The sequence below is a fragment of the Salmo salar genome, unplaced genomic scaffold (assembly GCF_965601325.2).
Source record: "Salmo salar unplaced genomic scaffold, fSalSal1 ptg000525l, whole genome shotgun sequence".
Classification (NCBI taxonomy): Eukaryota; Metazoa; Chordata; class Actinopteri; order Salmoniformes; family Salmonidae; genus Salmo; species Salmo salar.
Window position 1 is genome coordinate 82,501 of NW_027675410.1, and position 22,299 is coordinate 104,799.

General features: G+C 44.6%; 1 protein-coding gene and 1 long non-coding RNA gene across 4 annotated transcripts in view; one reads left to right on the forward strand and one right to left on the reverse strand.

The window, feature by feature from the left end:
• Nucleotides 1–19,495, reverse strand: part of LOC106595226 (protein artemis) — a 34,420-nt gene extending 14,925 nt beyond the window's left edge. For all 3 annotated transcript variants that reach the window (XR_014391474.1, XR_014391473.1, XM_082972034.1), the window contains exons 1-9: nucleotides 19,087–19,495; nucleotides 18,888–18,939; nucleotides 18,692–18,776; nucleotides 18,529–18,588; nucleotides 18,309–18,364; nucleotides 11,707–11,808; nucleotides 1,612–1,684; nucleotides 918–1,058; nucleotides 167–268 (exon numbers count right to left, since the gene is read on the reverse strand). Coding sequence is in view for 1 of the 3 variants with exons in the window: in XM_082972034.1 (XP_082828160.1) it covers nucleotides 167–268; nucleotides 918–1,058; nucleotides 1,612–1,684; nucleotides 11,707–11,808; nucleotides 18,309–18,364; nucleotides 18,529–18,588; nucleotides 18,692–18,776; nucleotides 18,888–18,939; nucleotides 19,087–19,195 (780 nt within the window). In the remaining 2 variants the exon portion in view is untranslated. The remainder of the gene's footprint in view (nucleotides 1–166; nucleotides 269–917; nucleotides 1,059–1,611; nucleotides 1,685–11,706; nucleotides 11,809–18,308; nucleotides 18,365–18,528; nucleotides 18,589–18,691; nucleotides 18,777–18,887; nucleotides 18,940–19,086) is intronic.
• Nucleotides 19,496–19,740: 245 nt separating this feature from the next.
• On the forward strand, nucleotides 19,741–21,028 carry LOC145876250 (uncharacterized). Its single transcript, XR_014391475.1, has 3 exons — nucleotides 19,741–19,771; nucleotides 20,462–20,626; nucleotides 20,751–21,028. It is a non-coding gene; the product is annotated as an uncharacterized LOC145876250 (long non-coding RNA).
• Nucleotides 21,029–22,299: the final 1,271 nt, after the last annotated feature.

Sequence of the window (22,299 nt, forward strand, 5' to 3'; positions counted from 1 at the left end):
ACCATGTTTCTATTGGTTAGGACTCCTCCCCCTACACACACCATGTTTCTATTGGTTAGGACTCCTCCCCCTACACACCATGTTCCTATTGGTTAGGACTCCTCACCACACCATGTTCCTATTGGTTAGGGGTTGCTAAGAGAAAGTGGGCGTGTAGCAGCGTTACCTTGGGGTGACGGCAGGCATGGATCTGAGTGGCTCGATCCGTGGTCACATGACTCAGAATCTCTGGCATCTTCTTAAACATGTCCAGGTTGTTGACATGAATCTACAACACACCATGTGGCATTATTTCTCCTGCTTAACAAAGTGTGTGTTTAAAACTTCATCGGGATCGGTGTCCCATCCACGGGACCGTTAAGCTAACGTAGGCTAATGGGATTAGCATGAGGTTGTAAGTAACAGGAACATTTCCCAGGACATAGACATATCTGATATTGGCAGAAAGCTTAAATTCTTGTTAATCTAACTGCACTGTCCAATGACCAGTAGCTATTACAGTGAAAGAATACCATGCTATTGTTTGAGGAGAGTGCACAGTTATGAACTTAAAGTTATTAATAAACCAATTGGGCAGTCTTGATACATTTTGAACAAAATGCAATGGTTCATTGGATCAGTCTAAAACGTTGTACTGCTGCCATCTAGTGGCACCTGGGCTGGAATAATACATTATGGCCTTTCTCTTGCATTTCAAAGATGACGGAACAAAAAAACGGTTTGTTTTATCATTTACCAGATCTATTGTGTTATATTCTCCTACATTCCTTTCACATTTCCACAAACTTCAAAGTGTTTCCTTTCAAATGGTACCAATAATATGCATATCCTCGCTTCAGGCAGTTAGATTTGGATTTGTCATTTTAGGCAGAAATGGAAAAAAAGGGTCCGATCCTTATTAAGTGTTGGTCACCGACCTGTGTGTGAAACTCGTTCGCCAGGTTAGTGAAGAGGTATTCATATCCATACGCAGCCTTACAGTTCAGCCACACTGTGTGGCGCACACTCCTACTGATCCAGTCCTGTACCAGGTCCTGGATAGCATGTAGACAGGTCTCCTACACACACACACACACACACACACACACACACACACACACACACACACACACACACTCCTAATGACTCAGTCCTGTACCAGGCCCTGGATAGCATGTAGACACGTCTCCTACACACACACACTCTCTCTCTCTCTCTCTCTCTAGCTCTCTCTCCCCCCCTCTCTCTCTCTCTCTGTAGCTCTCTCTCAAGCTCTCCCCCCTCCCCCTCTCTCTCTCTAGCTCTCGCTCTGTCTCTCTGTAGCTCTCTCTCTCTCCCCCCCTCTCCTCTCTCTCTCCCCCCCCTCTCTCTCTCTGTAGCTCTCTCTCAAGCTCTCCCCCCTCCCCCTCTCTCTCTCTAGCTCTCGCTCTGTCTCTCTGTAGCTCTCTCTCTCTCTCCCCCCCTCTCCTCTCTCTCTCCCCCCCTCTCTCTCTCTGTAGCTCTCTCTCCTCCCCTCTCTCTAGCTCTCCCCCCTCTCTCTCTCTCTCGCTGTAGCTCTCTCTCCCCCCTCTCTCTCTCTCTCTCTCTCTCTCTCTCTCTCTCTGTAGCTCTCTCAGAATCCCACACACTCACCCTGCTGGGGATCTGGTAGAAGCGAGGGTCGTAAAAGGTGGAGTCCAGATACACACTCTTGATGTCTTTCACCCTGAAACAACACAGCACAGGGTTACTATAGGGTTATTATAGGGTTACTATAGGGTTATTATAGGGTTACTATAGGGTTACTATAGGGTTATTATAGGGTTACTATAGGGTTATTATAGGGTTATTATAGGGTTACTATAGGGGTTATTATAGGGTTACTATAGGGTTACTATAGGGGTTACTATAGGGGTTACTATAGGGTTATTATAGGGTTACTATAGGGTTACTATAGGGTTACTATAGGGTTATTATAGGATTATTATAGGGTTACTATAGGGTTACTACAGGGTTATTATAGGGTTACTATAGGGGTTATTATAGGGTTACTATAGGGTTACTATAGGGTTACTATAGGGTTATTATAGGATTATTATAGGGTTACTATAGGGTTACTACAGGGTTATTATAGGGTTACTATAGGGGTTATTATAGGGTTACTATAGGGTTACTATAGGGTTATTATAGGGTTACTACAGGGTTATTATAGGGTTACTATAGGGTTACTATAGGGTTATTATAGGGTTACTACAGGGTTATTATAGGGTTACTATAGGGTTACTATAGGGTTACTACAGGGTTATTATAGGGTTACTATAGGGTTATTATAGGGGTTACTATAGGGTTACTATAGGGGTTATTATAGCGTTACTATAGGGGTTACTATAGGGTTACTACAGGGTTACTATAGGTTTACTATAGGGTTATTATAGGGTTATTATAGGGTTACTATAGGGTTACTATAGGGTTACTATAGGGTTATTATAGGGTTACTACAGGGTTATTATAGGGTTACTACAGGGTTATTATAGGGTTACTATAGGGTTACTATAGGGTTACTATAGGGTTACTACAGGGTTACTATAGGGTTACTATAGGGTTATTATAGGGGTTACTATAGGGTTACTATAGGGGTTATTATAGCGTTACTATAGGGGTTACTATAGGGTTACTACAGGGTTACTATAGGTTTACTATAGGGTTATTATAGGGTTACTATAGGGGTTACTATAGGGTTATTATAGGGTTACTATAGGGTTATTATAGGGTTACTATAGGGGTTACTATAGGGGTTACTATAGGGTTACTATAGGGTTATTATAGGGTTACTATAGGGGTTACTATAGGGTTATTATAGGGTTACTATAGGGGTTACTATAGGGGTTACTATAGGGTTACTATAGGGTTATTATAGGGTTACTATAGGGGTTACTATAGGGTTATTATAGGGTTACTATAGGGTTACTATAGGGGTTACTATAGGGTTACTATAGGGGTTACTATAGGGTTACTATAGGGTTATTATAGGGTTACTATAGGGTTATTATAGGGTTACTATAGGGTTATTATAGGGTTACTATAGGGTTACTATAGGGTTATTATAGGGTTACTATAGGGTTATTATAGGGTTACTATAGGGTTACTATAGGGTTATTATAGGGTTACTATAGGGTTATTATAGGGGTTACTACAGGGTTATTATAGGGTTACTATAGGGTTACTATAGGGTTATTATAGGGTTACTATAGGGTTATTATAGGGGTTACTACAGGGTTATTATAGGGTTACTATGTTAGGTTAGGGTGACTGTATATTGTCCAGGTTTTACCTGGTGTGTGCTGGTTAGGGTGACTGTATATTGTCCAGGTTTTACCTGGTGTGTGCTGGTTAGGGTGACTGTATATTGTCCAGGTTTTACCTGGTGTGTGCTGGTTAGGGTGACTGTATATTGTCCAGGTTTTACCTGGTGTGTGCTGGTTAGGGTGACTGTATATTGTCCAGGTTTTACCTGGTGTGTGCTGGTTAGGGTGACTGTATATTGTCCAGGTTTTACCTGGTGTGTGCTGGTTAGGGTGACTGTATATTGTCCAGGTTTTACCTGGTGTGTGCTGGTTAGGGTGACTGTATATTGTCCAGGTTTTACCTGGTGTGTGCTGGTTAGGGTGACTGTATATTGTCCAGGTTTTACCTGGTGTGTGCTGGTTAGGGTGACTGTATATTGTCCAGGTTTTACCTGGTGTGTGCTGGTTAGGGTGACTGTATATTGTCCAGGTTTTACCTGGTGTGTGCTGGTTAGGGTGACTGTATATTGTCCAGGTTTTACCAAGACAGTTTTTTAGGGTCGAGGAGGTTTAATGATGCTGATTCACAATATGGGCACAGAACATCACAGTGGATTATGGTCAACTTTTCTAAATGTAGATGCTCCAATCCCATCTGGGCCCGTACTGGGAATCTCCGGCCCGTACTGGGAATCTCCGGCCCGTACTGGGAATCTCCGGCCCGTACTGGGAACCTCCGGCCCGTACTGGGAATCTCCGGCCCGTACTGGGAATCTCCGGCCCGTACTGGGAATCTCCGGCCCGTACTGGGAACCTCCGGCCCGTACTAGGAATCTCCAGCATCATTAAACCATCTCGACCATAATACACTAAACTATTCAGAATCAAATACAAATTCACTATAATTGTAGTCTAAATCTGCATTTGTTTAATTTAGACTATTACCAGTTATGTACCAAAAACATCTTAAATCTGTTTGTTTTTCTGCCATGTGTAATATGTGGTTGGCTGTGTATTGTATAACAGCTCCATCATTAATGTTTTTCCTGGTTTGAGCTCCTACAGTGCGTTCAGAGTATTCAGACCCCTTGAATTTGACATTTTGTTTTGTTACAGCCTCATTCTAAAATTGAGGAAGTTGTTTTTTCCCCTCATCAGTCTACACCCAATACCCCATAATGACATCACAATACCCCATAATGACATCACAATACCCCATAATGACATCACAATGACATCACAATACCCCATAATGACATCACAATACCCCATAATGACATCACAATACCCCATAATGACATCACAATGACATCACAATACCCCATAATGACATCACAATACCCCATAATGACAAATCAAAAACATTTTTTTACTTTTTAAAAATATGTTTACATAAGAATTCAGACCCTTTACTTAGTACTTTGTTGAAGCACCTTTGTCAGAGATTACAGCCTTGAGTCTTCTTAGATATGAGGCTACAAGCTTGGCACACCTGTATTTGGGAAGGATCTCCCATTCTTCTCTGCAGATCCTCTCAAGCTCTGTCAGGTTGGATGGGGAGCGTTGCTGCACAGCTATTTTCAGGTCTCTCCAGAGATGTTCAATCGGGTTAAATTCCCGTGCTCTGCCTGGGCCACTCAAGGACATCCAGAGACTTGTCCCGAAGCCACTCCTGGGTTGTCTTGGCTCTGTGCTTAGGGTCGTTGTCCTGTTAGAAGGTGAACCTTCACCCCAGTCTGAGGTCCTGAGTGCTCTGAAGCAGGTTTTCATCAAGGATCTCTGTCTTTGCTCCGTTCATCTTTACCTTGATCCTGACTCCCTGCTACTGAAAAACATCCCCACAGCATGATGCTGCCACCACCATGCTTCACCGTAGGGATGGTGGCAGGTTTCCTCCAGACGTGACGCTGCCACCACCATGCCTCACCGTAGGGATGGTGGCAGGTTTCCTCCAGACGTGACGCTGCCACCACCATGCCTCACCGTAGGGATGGTGGCAGGTTTCCTCCAGACGTGACGCTGCCACCACCAAGCCTCACCGTAGGGATGGTGGCAGGTCTCCTCCAGACGTGACGCTGCCACCACCAAGCCTCACCGTAGGGATGGTGGCAGGTCTCCTCCAGACGTGACGCTGCCACCACCAAGCCTCACCGTAGGGATGGTGGCAGGTTTCCTCCAGACGTGACGCTGCCACCACCATGCCTCACCGTAGGGATGGTGGCAGGTTTCCTCCAGACGTGACGCTGCCACCACCATGCATCACCGTAGGGATGGTGGCAGGTCTCCTCCAGACGTGACGCTGCCACCACCATGCCTCACCGTAGGGATGGTGGCAGGTCTCCTCCAGACGTGACGCTGCCACCACCAAGCCTCACCGTAGGGATGGTGGCAGGTCTCCTCCAGACGTGACGCTGCCACCACCATGCCTCACCGTAGGGATGGTGGCAGGTCTCCTCCAGACGTGACGCTGCCACCACCATGCCTCACCGTAGGGATGGTGGCAGGTCTCCTCCAGACGTGACGCTGCCACCACCATGCCTCACCTCCAGACGTGACGCTACCACCACCATGCCTCACCGTAGGGATGGTGGCAGGTCTCCTCCAGACGTGACGCTGCCACCACCATGCCTCACCGTAGGGAAGGTGGCAGGTTTCCTCCAGACGTGACGCTGCCACCACCATGCCTCACCGTAGGGATGGTGGCAGGTCTCCTCCAGACGTGACGCTGCCACCACCATGCCTCACCGTAGGGATGGTGGCAGGTTTCCTCCAGACTTGACGCTGCCACCACCATGCCTCACCGTAGGGATGGTGACAGGTTTCCTCCAGACGTGACGCCGCCACCATGCTTCACCGTAGGGATGGTGGCAGGTTTCCTCCAGACGTAACGCTTGGCATTCAGGCCAAAGAGATCAATCTTGTTTCTCATGGTCTGAGAGTCCTTTAGGTAAACTCCAAGCGGGCTGTCATGTGCCTTTTACTGAGGAGTGGCTTCCGTCTGGCCACTCTACCATAAAGGCCTGATTGGTGGAGTGCTGCAGAGATGGTTGTCCTTCTGAAAGGTTCTCCCATCTCCACAGAGGAACTCTGGAGCTCTGTTAGAGTGACCATCGGGTTCTTGGTCACCTCTCTGACCAAGGCCCTTCTCCCCCGATTGCTCAGTTTGGCCGGGCGGCCAGCTCTAGGCAGAGACTTAGTGGTTCCAAACTTCTTCTATTGGAGAATGATTGAGACCACTGTGTTCTTGGGGATCTTCAATACTGCAGAAATGTTTTGGTACCCTTCCCCAGATCTGTGCCTTGACACAATCCTGTCTCGGAGCTCTACGGAGGATTCCTTCGACCTCATGGCTTGGTTTCTGCTCTACCTGTCAACTGTGGGACCTTATATAGACAGGTGTGAGCCTTTCCAAATCATGTCCTATCAATTGAATTTACCACCGGTGGACTCCAATCAAGTTGTATAAACATCAAGGATGATCAATGGAAACAGGATGCACCTGAGCTCTACAGTATTTTGAGTCTCAGAGCAAAGCGTCTGAATACTTACGTAAATAAGGTATTTCTTTACTTTTAATACATTTGCTATAATTAACAAAACTTTTCGCTTTGTCGTTACGGGGTATTGTGATGTCGTTACGGGGTATTGTGATGTCGTCATGGGGTATTGTGATGTCGTTACGGGGTATTGTGATGTCGTCACGGGGTATTGTTACGGGGTATTGTGATGTTATGGGGTATTGTGATGTCGTCACGGGGTATTGTGATGTCGTCACGGGGTATTGTGATGTCGTTACGGGGTATTGTGATGTCGTCATGGGGTATTGTTACGGGGTATTGTGATGTCGTTATGGGGTATTGTGATGTCGTTATGGGGTATTGTGATGTCGTCACGGGGTATTGTGATGTCGTCACGGGGTATTGTGATGTCGTCACGGGGTATTGTGTATCGATTAATGAGAGGAAAAATGTATCTAATCCATTTTAGAATAATGTAACAAAATGTGGAAAAAGTGAAGAGGTCTGAATACTTTCCTCAGGCACTGTGTTGGTCCATGCCAAGGTAGTAGTGAACAAGTCCTTTATTTAACCAGGTAGGCTAGTTGAGAACAAGTCCTTTATTTAACCAGGTAGGCCAGTTGAGAACAAGTCCTTTATTTAACCAGGTTAGGCTAGTTGAGAACAAGTCCTTTATTTAACCAGGTAGGCTAGTTGAGAACAAGTTCTCATTTACAACTGTGACCTGGCCAAGATAAAGCAAAGCAGTTCGACAACATACAACAACACAGAGTTACACATGGAATAAACAAACATACAGTCAATAACACAATAGAAAAAAAATCTATATACAGTGTGTGCAAATGAGGTAAGATTAGGGAGGTAAGGCAATAAATAGGCCATAGTGGCGAAGTAATTACAATTTAGCAATTAAACACTGGAGTGATAGATGTGCAAGTAGAGATACTGGGGGGCAAAGGAGCAAAATAAATAACAATATGGGGATGAGGTAGTTGGATGGGCTGTTTACAGATGGGCTATGTACAGGTGCAGTGATCTGTGAGCTGCTCTGACAGCTGGTGCTTAAAGCTAGTGAGGGAGATATGAGTCTCCAGCTTCAATGATTTTTGCAGTTCGTTCCAGTCATTGGCAGCAGAGAACTGGAAGGAAAGGCGGCCAAAGGAGGAATAGGCTTTGGGGGTGACCAGTGAGATATACCTGCTGGAGCGCGTGCTACGGGTGGGTGCTGCTATGGTGACCAGTGAGCTGAGATAAGGCGGGGCTTTACCTAGCAGAGACTTATAGATGACCTGGAGCCAGTGGGTCTGGCGACGATTATGAAGCGAGGGCCAGCCAACGAGAGCGTACAGGTCGCAGTGGTGGGTAGTATATGGGGCTTTGGTGACAAAACGGATGGCACTGTGATAGACTGCATCCAGCTTGTTGAGTAGAGTGTTGGAGGCTATTTTGTAAATGACATCGCTGAAGTCAAGGATCAGTAGGATAGTCAGTTTTACGAGGGTATGTTTGGCAGCATGAGGGAAGGATGCTTGTTGTGAAATAGGAAGCCAATTCTAGATTTAATTTTGGATTGGAGATGTTTAATGTGAGTCTGGAAGGAGAGTTTACAGTCTAACCAGACACCTAGGTATTTGTAGTTGTCCACATATTCTAAGTCAGAACCGTCCAGAGTAGTGATGCTGGACGGGCGGGCAGGTGCGGGCAGCGATCGGTTGAAGAGCATGCATTTAGTTTTACTAGCGTTTAAGAGCAGTTGAAGGCCACGGAAGGAGAGTTGTATGGCATTGAAGCTCGTCTGGAGGTTAGTTAACACAGTGTCCAAAGAAGGGCCAGAAGTATACAGAATGGTGTCGTCTGCGTAGAGGTGGATCAGAGAATCACCAGCAGCAAGAGCGACATCATTGATGTATAAAGAGAAAAGATTCGGCCCGAGAATTGAACCCTGTGGCACCCCCATAGAGACTGCCAGAGGCCCGGACAACAGGCCCTCCGATTTGACACACTGAACTCTATCTGAGAAGTAGTCGGTGAACCAGGCGAGGCAGTCATTTGAGAAACCAAGGCTGTTGAGTCTGCCGATAAGAATGCGGTGATTGACAGAGTTGAAAGCCTTGGACAGGTCGATGAATACGGCTGCACAGTACTGTCTCTTATCGATGGCGGTTATGATATCGTTTAGGACCTTGAGCGTGGCTGAGGTGCACCCATGACCAGCTCTGAAACCAGATTGCGTAGCGGAGAAGGTACGGTGGGATTCGAAATGGTTGGTGATCTGTTTGTTAACTTGGCTTTTCGAAGACCTTAGAAAGGCAGGGTAGGATGGATATAGGTATGTAACAGTTTGGGTCTAGTGTCTCCCCCTTTGAAGAGGGGGATGACAGCAGCTGCTTTCCAATCTTTGGGGATCTCAGACGATACGAGAGAGAGGTTGAACAGGCTAGTAATAGGGGTTGCAACAATTGCGGCGAATAATTTTAGAAAGAGAGGATCTAGATGATTTGTAGGGGTCCAGATTTTGCAACTCTTTAAGAACATCAGCTATCTGGATTTGGGTGAAGGAGAAATGGGGGAGGTTTGGGCAAGTTGCTGTGGGGGGGTGCAGGGCTGTTGACCGGGGTAGGGGTAGCCAGGTGGAAAGCATGGCCAGCCGTAGATAAATGCTTCTAGAAATTCTCAATTATCGGTGGTGACAGTGTTTCCTAGCCTCAGAGCAGTGGGCAGCTGGGAGGAGGTGCTCTTATTCTCCATGGACTTTACAGTGTCCCAGAACTTTTTGGAGTTTGTGCTACAGGATGCAAATTTCTGTTTGAAAAAGCTAGCCTTAGCTTTCCTAACTGCCTGTTAATACTGGTTCCTAACTTCCCTGAAAAGTTGAATATCGTGTTGGCTATTTGATGCTATTCGACTTCAATAGCATGGCTGTAATGGCTTAATGCTCTACAAGACAATACAGCGCTAGGCTATACAACGTGACTTCAATAGCATGGCTGTTATGGCTTAATGCTATACAACGTGGCTTCAATAGCATGGCTGTAATGGCTTAATGCTCTACAATGTGACTTCAATAGCATGGCTGTAATGGCTTAATGCTCTACAAGGCTAAACAGCAGCGCTAGGCTAAACAGCAGCGCTAGGCTAAACAGCAGCGCTAGGCTAAACAGCAGCGCTAGGCTAAACAGCAGCGCTAGGCTAAACAGCAGCGCTAGGCTAAACAACGTGACTAATTAAAGGGGAGCCTCACACAACTGAATGATCTTGAAATGTAAACTTCTAAACAGTTTGGAATGAAATATCCATATAAAGTACATCTATATAATTACAGGGTATATAAACAAAGTAGTGAGGGACATTATCCTATACAAACACAGGGCTAAATGTCAAAATAACATGACAGTGAAAACTGATCTAGCAAGCCCGCAGTAGCTAGCTCACGGTAGCTCACGCTAAACACTTCATTAGCAGAACCACAAAACATGACAATAAGGTAGGCAAGCGCATAAACACTTCCACATCAGCAAGGACGCACACTGGCCTTGGCTAACACAACGAGAGCTAACTGGAGGGGAAACACTGGCCTTGGCTAACACAACGAGAGCTAACTGGAGGGGAAACACTGGCCTTGGCTAACACAACGAGAGCTAACTGGAGGGGAAACACTGGCCTTGGCTAACAACGAGAGCTAACTGGAGGGGAAACACTGGCCTTGGCTAACACAACGAGAGCTAACTGGAGGGGAAACGCTGGCCTTGGCTAACACAACGAGAGCTAACTGGAGGGGAAACACTGGCCTTGGCTAACACAACGAGAGCTAACTGGAGGGGAAACACTGGCCTTGGCTAACACAACGAGAGCTAACTGGAGGGGAAACACTGGCCTTGGCTAACACAACGAGAGCTAACTGGAGGGGAAACACTGGCCTTGGCTAACACAACGAGAGCTAACTGGAGGGGAAACACTGGCCTTGGCTAACACAACGAGAGCTAACTGGAGGGGAAACACTGGCCTTGGCTAACACAACGAGAGCTAACTGGAGGGGAAACACTGGCCTTGGCTAACACAACGAGAGCTAACTGGAGGGGAAACACTGGCCTTGGCTAACACAACGAGAGCTAACTGGAGGGGAAACACTGGCCTTGGCTAACACAACGAGAGCTAACTGGAGGGGAAACACAGGATGGATGGAACTGTCACTAGACTCCTCTCAGCTGGAGATCACCCAGCATGCTCTGCTTCACAGCTCTGATATGATCAACTTCTAGCTAGTATTTGGTAGTCATTCTGTCTGTATATACTGTAGGTAGTGTGTGTGTGTGTGTACCTGCTCCCAGAGTGGAGGGTGTGTGTGTGTGTGTGTGTGTAGTGTGTGTGTGTGTACCTGCTCCCAGAGTGGAGGGGGTGTGTGTGTGTGTGTGTGTGTGTGTGTACCTGCTCCCAGAGTGGAGGGGTGTGTGTGTGTGTGTGTGTGTGTGTGTGTGTACCTGCTCCCAGAGTGGAGGGTGTGTGTGTGTGTGTGTGTGTGTGTTTACCTGCTCCCAGAGTTGAGGGGGTGTGTGTGTGTGTGTGTGTGTGTGTGTGTGTGTGTGTGTGTTTACCTGCTCCCAGAGTTGAGGGTGTGTGTGTGTGTGTGTGTGTGTTTACCTGCTCCCAGAGTTGAGTGTGTGTGTGTGTGTGTGTGTGTGTGTTTACCTGCTCCCAGAGTTGAGGGTGTGTGTGTGTGTGTGTGTGTGTGTGTGTGTGTGTGTGTGTGTGTGTGTGTGTGTGTGTGTGTGTGTGTGTACCTGCTCCCAGAGTGGAGGGTGTGTCTGTGTGTGTGTGTGTGTAGTGTGTGTGTGTGTGTGTGTGTACGTGTACCTGCTCCCAGAGTGGAGGGTGTGTGTGTGTGTGTGTGTGTGTGTACCTGCTCCCAGAGTGGAGGGTGTGTGTGTGTGTGTGTGTAGTGTGTGTACCTGCTCCCAGAGTGGAGGAGTTCTATCCGGGAGGCGTCTCCCTTCGCCAGTCGGAAGTCTCCTGTGTACAACACCGCACCCTGGGCCCCCTCTACCAAGAACCTACACACACACACACACACACACACACACACACTAGGGTTGGGAGATATCCAGGTTTCCTTCATATCGTTCCTGTACCATAACGGGGTATACGGTATATATATATATATATATATATCTTTCTCAGTCCCAGGAAAAAGTTTGGACACCGACTCATTCAAGGCTTTTTCTTTATTTTTACTATTTTCTACATTGTAGAATAATAGTGAAGACATCAAAACTATGAAATAACACATATGGAGTCATGTAGTAACCAAAAAAAGTGTTAAATTATATTTGAGATTCTTCAAAAAGTAGCCACCCTTTGCCTTGATGACAGCATTGCACACTCTTGGCATTCTCTCAACCAGCTTCATGAGGTAGTCACCTGGAATCCATTTCAATTAACAGGTGTGCCTTGTTGAAAGTGAATTAATGCATTTGAGCCAACCAGTTGTGTTGTGAAAAGGTAGGGGTGGTATACAGAAGATAGCCCTATTTGGTAAAAGATCAAGTCCATATTATGGCAAGGACATTTCAAATGAGCAAAGAGAAACGATCAACATTACTTTAAGACATGAAGGTCAGTCAATCCAAAAAAATGTAAAGAACTTTGAACATTTTTCAAGTGTAGTCGCAAAAACCCTCAAGCGCTATGATGAAACTGGCTCTCATGAGGACCGCCACAGGAAAGGAAGACCCAGAGTTACCTCTGCTGCAGAGAATAAGTTCATTGTAGTTAACTGCACCTCAGATTGCAGCCCAAATAAATGCTTCACAGAGTTCAAGTAACAGACATCTCAACATCAACTGTTCAGAGGAGACTGCAAGACTACGTGATTATTTTTCTTTTTTTTTCTCACTTTTATTTAACGAGGCAAGTCAGTTAAGAACAACTTATTTACAATGACGGCCTATCAGGGAACAGTGGGTTAACTTCCTTGTTCAGGGGGCAGAACGACAGATTTTTACCTTGTCAGCTCGGTGATTCGATCCACCAACCTTTCGGTTAATGGCCCAACACTCTAACCACTAGGCTACCTGCCGCCCCGAATCAGGCCTCCATGGTCGAATTGCTGCAAAGAAACCACTACTAAAGGACACCAATAATAAGAAGAGACTTGCTTGGGCCAAGAAACACGAGCAATGGACATTAGACAGGTGGAAATCTGTCCTTTGGGCTGATGAGTCCAAATGTTGTATTTTTGGTTCCAACCGTCGTGTCTTTGTGAGACGCAGAGTAGGTGAACGGATGATCTCTGCATGTGTGGTTCCCACCGTGAAGCATGGAGGAGGAGGTGTGATGGTGTGGGGGTGCTTTGCTGGTGACACTGTCTGTGATTTATTTAGAATTCAAGGCACACTTAACCAGCATGGCTACCACAGCATTCTGCAGTGATACGCCATCCCATCTGGTCTGCGCTTAGGGGAATATCATTTGTTTTTCAACAGGACAATGACCCAAAACACACCTCCAGGCTGTGTAAAGGCTATTTGATCAAGAAGGAGAGTGATGGAGTGCTGCATCAGATGACCTGGCCTCCACAATCACCAGACCTCAACCCAATAGAGATGGTTTGGGATGAGTTGGACTGCAGAGTGAAGCAAAAGCAGCCAACAAGTGCTCAGCATATGTGGGAACTCCTTCAAGACTGTTGGAGAAGCATTCCAGGTGAAGCTGGTTGAGAGAATGCCAAGAGTGTGCAAAGCTGTCAAAGGCAAAGGGTGGCTACTTTGAAGAATCTAAAATATATTTTGATTTGTTTAACACTTTGATTGTGTTATTTCATAGTTTTGATGGATAATGTATAAAATAGTAAAAATAAAGAAAAACCCTTGAATGAGTAGGTGTGTCCAAACTTTTGACTGGTACTAATATATATAAATATAAGTTCTTGATTCACCCGGGAAACTGTTGAGTGTGAAAAACCCAGCAACGTTGCAGTTCTTGATTCACCCGGGAAACTGTTGAGTGTGAAAAACCCAGCAACGTTGCAGTTCTTGATACACCCGGGAAACTGTTGAGTGTGAAAAACCCAGCAACGTTGCAGTTCTTGACGCAAACCAGTGCGCCTGTACACAAAACATTAAGAGCCCCTGATCTTTCCATGACAGACTGACCAGGTGAAAGATATGATCCCTTATTAATGTCACTTGTTAAATCCACTTCAATCAGTGTAGATGAAGGGGAGGAGACATGTTTTAAGTCTTGAGACAATTGAGACATGGATTGTGTGTGTGTGCCTTTCAGAGGGTGAACGGGCAAGACAAGAGATTTAAGTGCCTTTGAACGGCATATGGTAGTAGGTGCCAGGCACACCAGTTTGAGTCAAGAACTGCAACGTTGCTGGGTTTCTCACACTCAACAGTTTCCTTTGTGTAATCAAGAACGGTCCACCACCCAAAGGACATCCAGCCAACTTGACACAACTGTGGGAATCATTGGGCCAGCTTCCCTGTGGAAAGCTTTCGACATCTTGTAGTGTCCACGCCCCAACGAATGGGGGAGGCAACTCAATATTAGGAAGGTGTTCTTATTGTTTCTACACTCACCCCCCCCCCCCCCCCTTATGCTTCTCACAGTTGTGCCAAGATGGCTGGATGTTGGCTGGATGTCCCAGCAGCACTGCAGTTCTTGACAAACCGGTTCGCATGGCACCTACTACCATAGCTTATTCAAAGGCACTTCAACATTTTGTCTTGCACATTCACCCTCTGAATGGCACACATACACAATCCATGTCTCATTAGTCTCAAGGCTTAAAAATCCTTCTTTAACATGTCTCCTGCCCTTCATCTACACTGATTGGAAGAGGATTTAACAAGTGACATCAATAAGGGATCATATCTTTCACCTGGATTCACCTGGTCAGTCTGTCATGGAAAGAGCAGGTGTTCTTAATGTTTTCGGTTGGAGTGCCAACAAATGCTTACAAATTACTAGCGAATTCCCATAGCGGACGCTAGCTAAATGCTAACAAGCGCACATAAACAAATTGCAAGGACAGACAACCCAGCTCATACAGTTATACAACTATCTCAACAGGCTACTCACAGTTTGCTGCTAGCAACAAAACAAATATTACACAGAATTGATTGTGTCTGCTGTAACCAGGAAGCTTGATGTTGCCATCTAACACTTAACTAACAAGTTAGCAAACCAGCTGGAGCCCTGGCTGGAGATCATTTACTCAGTACATCTTAGCTAACAAGTTAGCAAACCAGCTGGAGCCCTGGCTGGAGATCATTTACTCAGTACATCTTAGCTAGCAAGTTAGCAAACCAGCTGGAGATCATTTACTCAGTACATCTTAGCTAACAAGTTAGCAAACCAGCTGGAGATCATTTACTCAGTACATCTTAGCTAACAAGTTAGCAAACCAGCTGGAGATCATTTACTCAGTACATCTTAGCTAACAAGTTAGCAAACCAGCTGGAGATCATTTACTCAGTACATCTTAGCTAACAAGTTAGCAAACCAGCTGGAGCCCTGGCTGGAGATCATTTACTCAGTACATCTTAGCTAGCAAGTTAGCAAACCAGCTGGAGATCATTTACTCAGTACATCTTAGCTAACAAGTTAGCAAACCAGCTGGAGATCATTTACTCAGTACATCTTAGCTAACAAGTTAGCAAACCAGCTGGAGCCCTGGCTGGAGATCATTTACACAGTACATCTTAGCTAGCAAGTTAGCAAACCAGCTGGAGATCATTTACTCAGTACATCTTAGCTAACAAGTTAGCAAACCAGCTGGAGCCCAGGCTGGAGATCATTTACTCAGTACATCTTAGCTAACAAGTTAGCAAACCAGCTGGAGCCCTGGCTGGAGATCATTTACTCAGTACATCTTAGTTAGCAAGTTAGCAAACCAGCTGGAGATCATTTACTCAGTACATCTTAGCTAGCAAGTTAGCAAACCAGCTGGAGATCATTTACTCAGTACATCTTAGCTAGCAAGTTAGCAAACCAGCTGGAGATCATTTACTCAGTACATCTTAGCTAACAAGTTAGCAAACCAGCTGGAGATCATTTACTCAGTACATCTTAGCTAGCAAGTTAGCAAACCAGCTGGAGCCCTGGCTGGAGATCATTTACTCAGTACATCTTAGCTAACAAGTTAGCAAACCAGCTGGAGCCCTGGCTGGAGATCATTTACTCAGTACATCTTAGCTAACAAGTTAGCAAACCAGCTGGAGCCCTGGCTGGAGATCATTTACTCAGTACATCTTAGCTAGCAAGTTAGCAAACCAGCTGGAGCCCAGGCTGGAGATCATTTACTCAGTACATCTTAGCTAACAAGTTAGCAAACCAGCTGGAGCCCTGGCTGGAGATCATTTACTCAGTACATCTTAGTTAGCAAGTTAGCAAACCAGCTGGAGCCCTGGCTGGAGATCATTTACTCAGTACATCTTAGCTAGCAAGTTAGCAAACCAGCTGGAGATCATTTACTCAGTACATCTTAGCTAACAAGTTAGCAAACCAGCTGGAGATCATTTACTCAGTACATCTTAGCTAACAAGTTAGCAAACCAGCTGGAGATCATTTACTCAGTACATCTTAGCTAACAAGTTAGCAAACCAGCTGGAGCCCTGGCTGGAGATCATTTACTCAGTACATCTTAGCTAGCAAGTTAGCAAACCAGCTGGAGATCATTTACTCAGTACATCTTAGCTAACAAGTTAGCAAACCAGCTGGAGATCATTTACTCAGTACATCTTAGCTAACAAGTTAGCAAACCAGCTGGAGATCATTTACTCAGTACATCTTAGCTAACAAGTTAGCAAACCAGCTGGAGCCCTGGCTGGAGATCATTTACTCAGTACATCTTAGCTAGCAAGTTAGCAAACCAGCTGGAGATCATTTACTCAGTACATCTTAGCTAACAAGTTAGCAAACCAGCTGGAGATCATTTACTCAGTACATCTTAGCTAACAAGTTAGCAAACCAGCTGGAGCCCAGGCTGGAGATCATTTACTCAGTACATCTTAGCTAACAAGTTAGCAAACCAGCTGGAGCCCTGGCTGGAGATCATTTACTCAGTACATCTTAGTTAGCAAGTTAGCAAACCAGCTGGAGATCATTTACTCAGTACATCTTAGCTAGCAAGTTAGCAAACCAGCTGGAGATCATTTACTCAGTACATCTTAGCTAGCAAGTTAGCAAACCAGCTGGAGATCATTTACTCAGTACATCTTAGCTAACAAGTTAGCAAACCAGCTGGAGATCATTTACTCAGTACATCTTAGCTAGCAAGTTAGCAAACCAGCTGGAGCCCTGGCTGGAGATCATTTACTCAGTACATCTTAGCTAACAAGTTAGCAAACCAGCTGGAGCCCTGGCTGGAGATCATTTACTCAGTACATCTTAGCTAACAAGTTAGCAAACCAGCTGGAGCCCTGGCTGGAGATCATTTACTCAGTACATCTTAGCTAGCAAGTTAGCAAACCAGCTGGAGCCCAGGCTGGAGATCATTTACTCAGTACATCTTAGCTAACAAGTTAGCAAACCAGCTGGAGCCCTGGCTGGAGATCATTTACTCAGTACATCTTAGCTAACAAGTTAGCAAACCAGCTGGAGATCATTTACTCAGTACATCTTAGCTAACAAGTTAGCAAACCAGCTGGAGCCCTGGCTGGAGATCATTTACTCAGTACATCTTAGCTAGCAAGTTAGCAAACCAGCTGGAGCCCAGGCTGGAGATCATTTACTCAGTACATCTTAGCTAACAAGTTAGCAAACCAGCTGGAGCCCTGGCTGGAGATCATTTACTCAGTACATCTTAGTTAGCAAGTTAGCAAACCAGCTGGAGCCCTGGCTGGAGATCATTTACTCAGTACATCTTAGCTAGCAAGTTAGCAAACCAGCTGGAGATCATTTACTCAGTACATCTTAGCTAACAAGTTAGCAAACCAGCTGGAGCCCTGGCTGGAGATCATTTACTCAGTACATCTTAGCTAGCAAGTTAGCAAACCAGCTGGAGATCATTTACTCAGTACATCTTAGCTAGCAAGTTAGCAAACCAGCTGGAGATCATTTACTCAGTACATCTTAGCTAGCAAGTTAGCAAACCAGCTGGAGCCCTGGCTGGAGATCATTTACTCAGTACATCTTAGCCAGGGAAATGATAGTTATAAACGGTGGCGTAGCATGCACCCCTGCGAGGCTCAGAGCTTTAGAGGGCCCTCACCCCCAAAAAATATACAATTGTCGGTATTTGTAAATACCCCAGTACACAGTAGCTATATATGATATATCACACAAGTCTAACTAACACACACAAGCCAGGTGATACCACACACACACACTTACCACAAACACACACACACACACAAGCCAGGTGATATGTCATATTACCACATAAACACACACAAGCCAGGTGATATGTCATATACCACACACACACACACACACACACACAAGCTAGGTGATACCACAAACACACACAAGTCAGGTGATATGTCATATTACCACATAAACACACATACACACTCGCATGCACACACACACACACAGTACTCACATGACCGAGCCTGGACAGTGACCTGCAGGAAGCAGAGTCACCACAAGTTCTTCTCTCTGTGGACACACACACACACACACACACACACACACACACACACACACACACACACACACACACAAACAAAATCAGTCATCAAAGAGTCCGTCATATAGCAAACTAACAGCGATCAGCCCTTATATGACCCTATATGTGTTGTAATGATGACCCAGTGTCGTACCTCTCCTGAAGCCTCATCTATTAAAGTGATTAGTGTGGGACTCTCCAGTTCCAAAGCAACCTAGACAAACGGAAAGCACATTAAATTACACAAAGCTTACCTAGCAATACGTCCATAACTAGTGTTCAGTATTCAGAATGATTTTTCACAATCAACTACTTACTATGTGATCTTCCCAGAAGGCATATTTTGGGTTGCTCAGCAACAGTTCCTTAGTTACAAATGAACAGTACAGTTTGACTGTCAGACTGGAACAAATGAACACAGACAGTAACGTTAAGAGCATCAGTTAGCTTGAAAACAGTTTCAATGAACTTTCAGACCATCAAAATAAAATAAAAAAAACGTTGTGAAATCACCTGAATTTCAACTTTCTTTTCAACAGAGGCCCCTTCAGTCCCTTCATGTGATCTGCAGAAAAAGACATGATGTCAGTAGCTAACGTTAGCTAGTTACATGTCTTACTGTGTAACAGTTTAACGTTAAGAGCACATCCTGGCTAGTTATCTTTAGCTTGCTAACTGCTGTTTGGTTCACTGTATCTCAGAGTTTCTTTACCTTTATGACAGTGAGATAAAAAATAAGCCCTTGCGTGTAGATTCTCCCTGTCGAAACGGTCCAGAGACATGTTGGGATACTCCTTCATACGACCAGCGAACGAACTCATTTTGATTGAAGATTAGCTCCAGTATTTTCTAAACGACCGACCCACTCGTTTTGACTGCTGCTAGGTGACATGTCGGCGCATTTTTAGTCGAGGATACTTGAATAGCTAACGTTAGCTAAGACACCTAGTGGATGGGAGCCAAAACTAAACGATACCACGGCCAGGATTGTATCTGCATTTTACCTGCTCACTATAACTACAACGTTGCTAGCAGTAGTCAGTTACAAAAACAACACCTTGTTGAAGAAGAAGGAAGGAGAGGAAGAAGAGGGAGGAAGGATGGAAGGAAGGAAGGGTGGAAGGAAGAAAGGAAGGTAGGAAGGAAGGAAGGAAGGTAGGAAGGAAGGAAGGATGGAAGGAAGGATGGAAGGAAGGAAGGAAGGAAGGAAGGAAGGGTGGAAGGAAGAAAGGAAGAAAGGAAGGAAGGTAGGAAGGAAGGAAGGTAGGAAGGAAGGAAGGATGGAAGGATGGAAGGAAGGAAGGACGGAAGGAAGGTAGGTTTGGGTTGCTAGGTAACTAAAGACAATACTTCCTCATCACCAACTCTTGGGACTGTGAGTCTTGCCCCGTTCAGCTGTAAGTAATCAAATGCAGATAAAATGTATAGCTAGCTAGCCAGATTCAGTCTATTTTCAGAACTGTGACTTGTATATTATATCTACCGTAGCCTGAAGCTAGTGCTAGCAACTTTCATTCAAATATTAGCTAGCTAGCTAGCCAGATTCAGTCTATTTTCAGAACTGTGACTTGTATATTATATCTACCGTAGCCTGAAGCTAGTGCTAGCAACTTTCATTCAAATATTAGCTAGCTAGCTACTGTACGTTTGGCAACGTTAGTGTCAACTATGCAAATTACATTTGATTGGTTTCGGGCACGAATATTAAAACGGAAATCAGCTTAAGAAATATGTAGATAAAATGTTTACGGTAATAAGATGGTTAGTGTGTAAGAATTAAGAGAGCAGTATCTGCCTGCTCTCCTCTCTACAATGTCCTGTACCGAGACTGGCTATCTGACCAGTAACAGGCAGACCCACCTGCTGCACCCATCTACTCTCTACCCCCCAGGACAGGAGGACGGAGAGAAACAGGAAATCATCATCCCCCTACCCATATAGCCTACTATGTAATTGCCATTCTTTTTAAAACGGTGTTTTATTGTTTATTTACTTTTCCTATATGTATTTCCGTGTCCATGACTGTCATGTCAGTATATAGAGATTCTTGAACTTGTATAACTGAGCCCACTATTTGCTCCCCGTAGGTCGCCTGTGGACATCCTCTCCGCAGCACAATGTCTTGTGCTGTCTACTTAGATGGAAACGCCACGCCAAAGTCCATGAGCAGAGCCAAACGATGGACTGACGAGGTGGAGAACTTATACCGATTCCAACAGGCAGGCTACAGAGATGAACTGGAATACAAACAAGTAAAGCAAGTTGACTTGGTAAACAACTTTAAAAATGAATCCTTAATCACTGGCTAAAAAAAGCATTGACAGTTGGTTCACTACAAGATGAATGTGTCATTATGGCATTGCTTCTTTGTCTCAGATCGACAGGTGGCCTGAGACTGGCTTTGTAAAGAAGCTTCAGCGTCGAGACAACACATTCTATTACTACAACAGAAAAAGAGAATGTGAAGACAGGGAAGTCCATAAAGTGAAGGTCTATGCATATTAAGGTCAGGAAGTGTCCAGCGATCTCTCTTTTCCATTTCGAATATCTTTTTTGACATGTTTTTTTTAAGAAGACGTCTGTAGGAAGGAAGGCAACACCATCCCAGCTGTGGAATGTAGACCAGTTCACTGAATAAAGGCTGTGAGGCTGAAGCTGTCTGATGTGTGTGTGATCCTGTGAGGGAAGGGTATGTGTGTGTTATAAAGGGTCCTTTTGATGAATGTTTTGTTGTGGATCCAGATGAACTATTGAACTGTGTGAGAGGGGATTATGGACTGGGGCTATCACACCCTCATCATGTGATATTGTGACGTTAGTATGAGAACTGGGATCACCGTCAACAAAATGAAATACCTAGGATTCACATATACCAGTACACTAACTAGGATTCACATATACCAGTACACTAACTAGGATTCACATATACCAGTACACTAACTAGGATTCACATATACCAGTACACTAACTAGGATTCACATATACCAGTACACTAACTAGGATTCACATATACCAGTACTCCAACTAAAACATCGAGCTCCTGAGCACATATTCTGCTGCATGACATTCATGGTTATTCTATAAACACACATTTCTATATGAATGGTGTGTAAAGTTGCTTCCTCCTGGATACTGCTGTAGGGGAAATGTGGCCCAGTTAGAGTGGACTGAGAGCTGAACTGGTATGACCGTTAGCAGGTGGGTAAAACACTACAACTATTTGGCTTAAGTATTGGTCCTGATGTATATACTTACAAGTCTACAATGATGAATTCATATGATATGAAGATAACGACTGGACTTTCCAGTGGTGTAAAGTACTTCAGTAAAATTACTTGAAACTACTACTGAAGTAGTTTTTCTGGGTATCTGTACTTTACTATTTGTATTTTTCACAACTTTTACTTCACTATGTTCCTAAAGAAAATATTGTACTTTTTATTCTATACATTTTCCCTGACAACCCAAAGCACTCTTTACATTTTGAATGCTTAGCAGAACAGGAAAATGGTGAAATTTACGCACTTATCAAGAGATCGCGTGGTCATCCCTACGGCATATGTTCTGGCGGACTCACTAAACACAAATGCATGTTTTGTAAATAAAAATAGTGTTGGAGTGTGGCCCCTGGCTAGCCATACATTTTCTAAACAAGAAAATGGTGCCGTCTGCTTTGCTTAGTATAAGGAATTTGAAATGATTTATACTTTTACTTTTGATATTTAAGTATATTTTAGCAATGAAATTTACTTTTGATACTTAAGTATATTTAAAATCAAATACTTTTAGACTTTTACTCAAGTAGTATTTTATTGGGTGAATTTTACTTAAGGTATTAAGGTATCTATACTTTTACTGAAGTATGACAATTTTTCCACCACTGGGATTTCCAAAAACATTTCTGCAGAATGGTGTCCCTAAATAA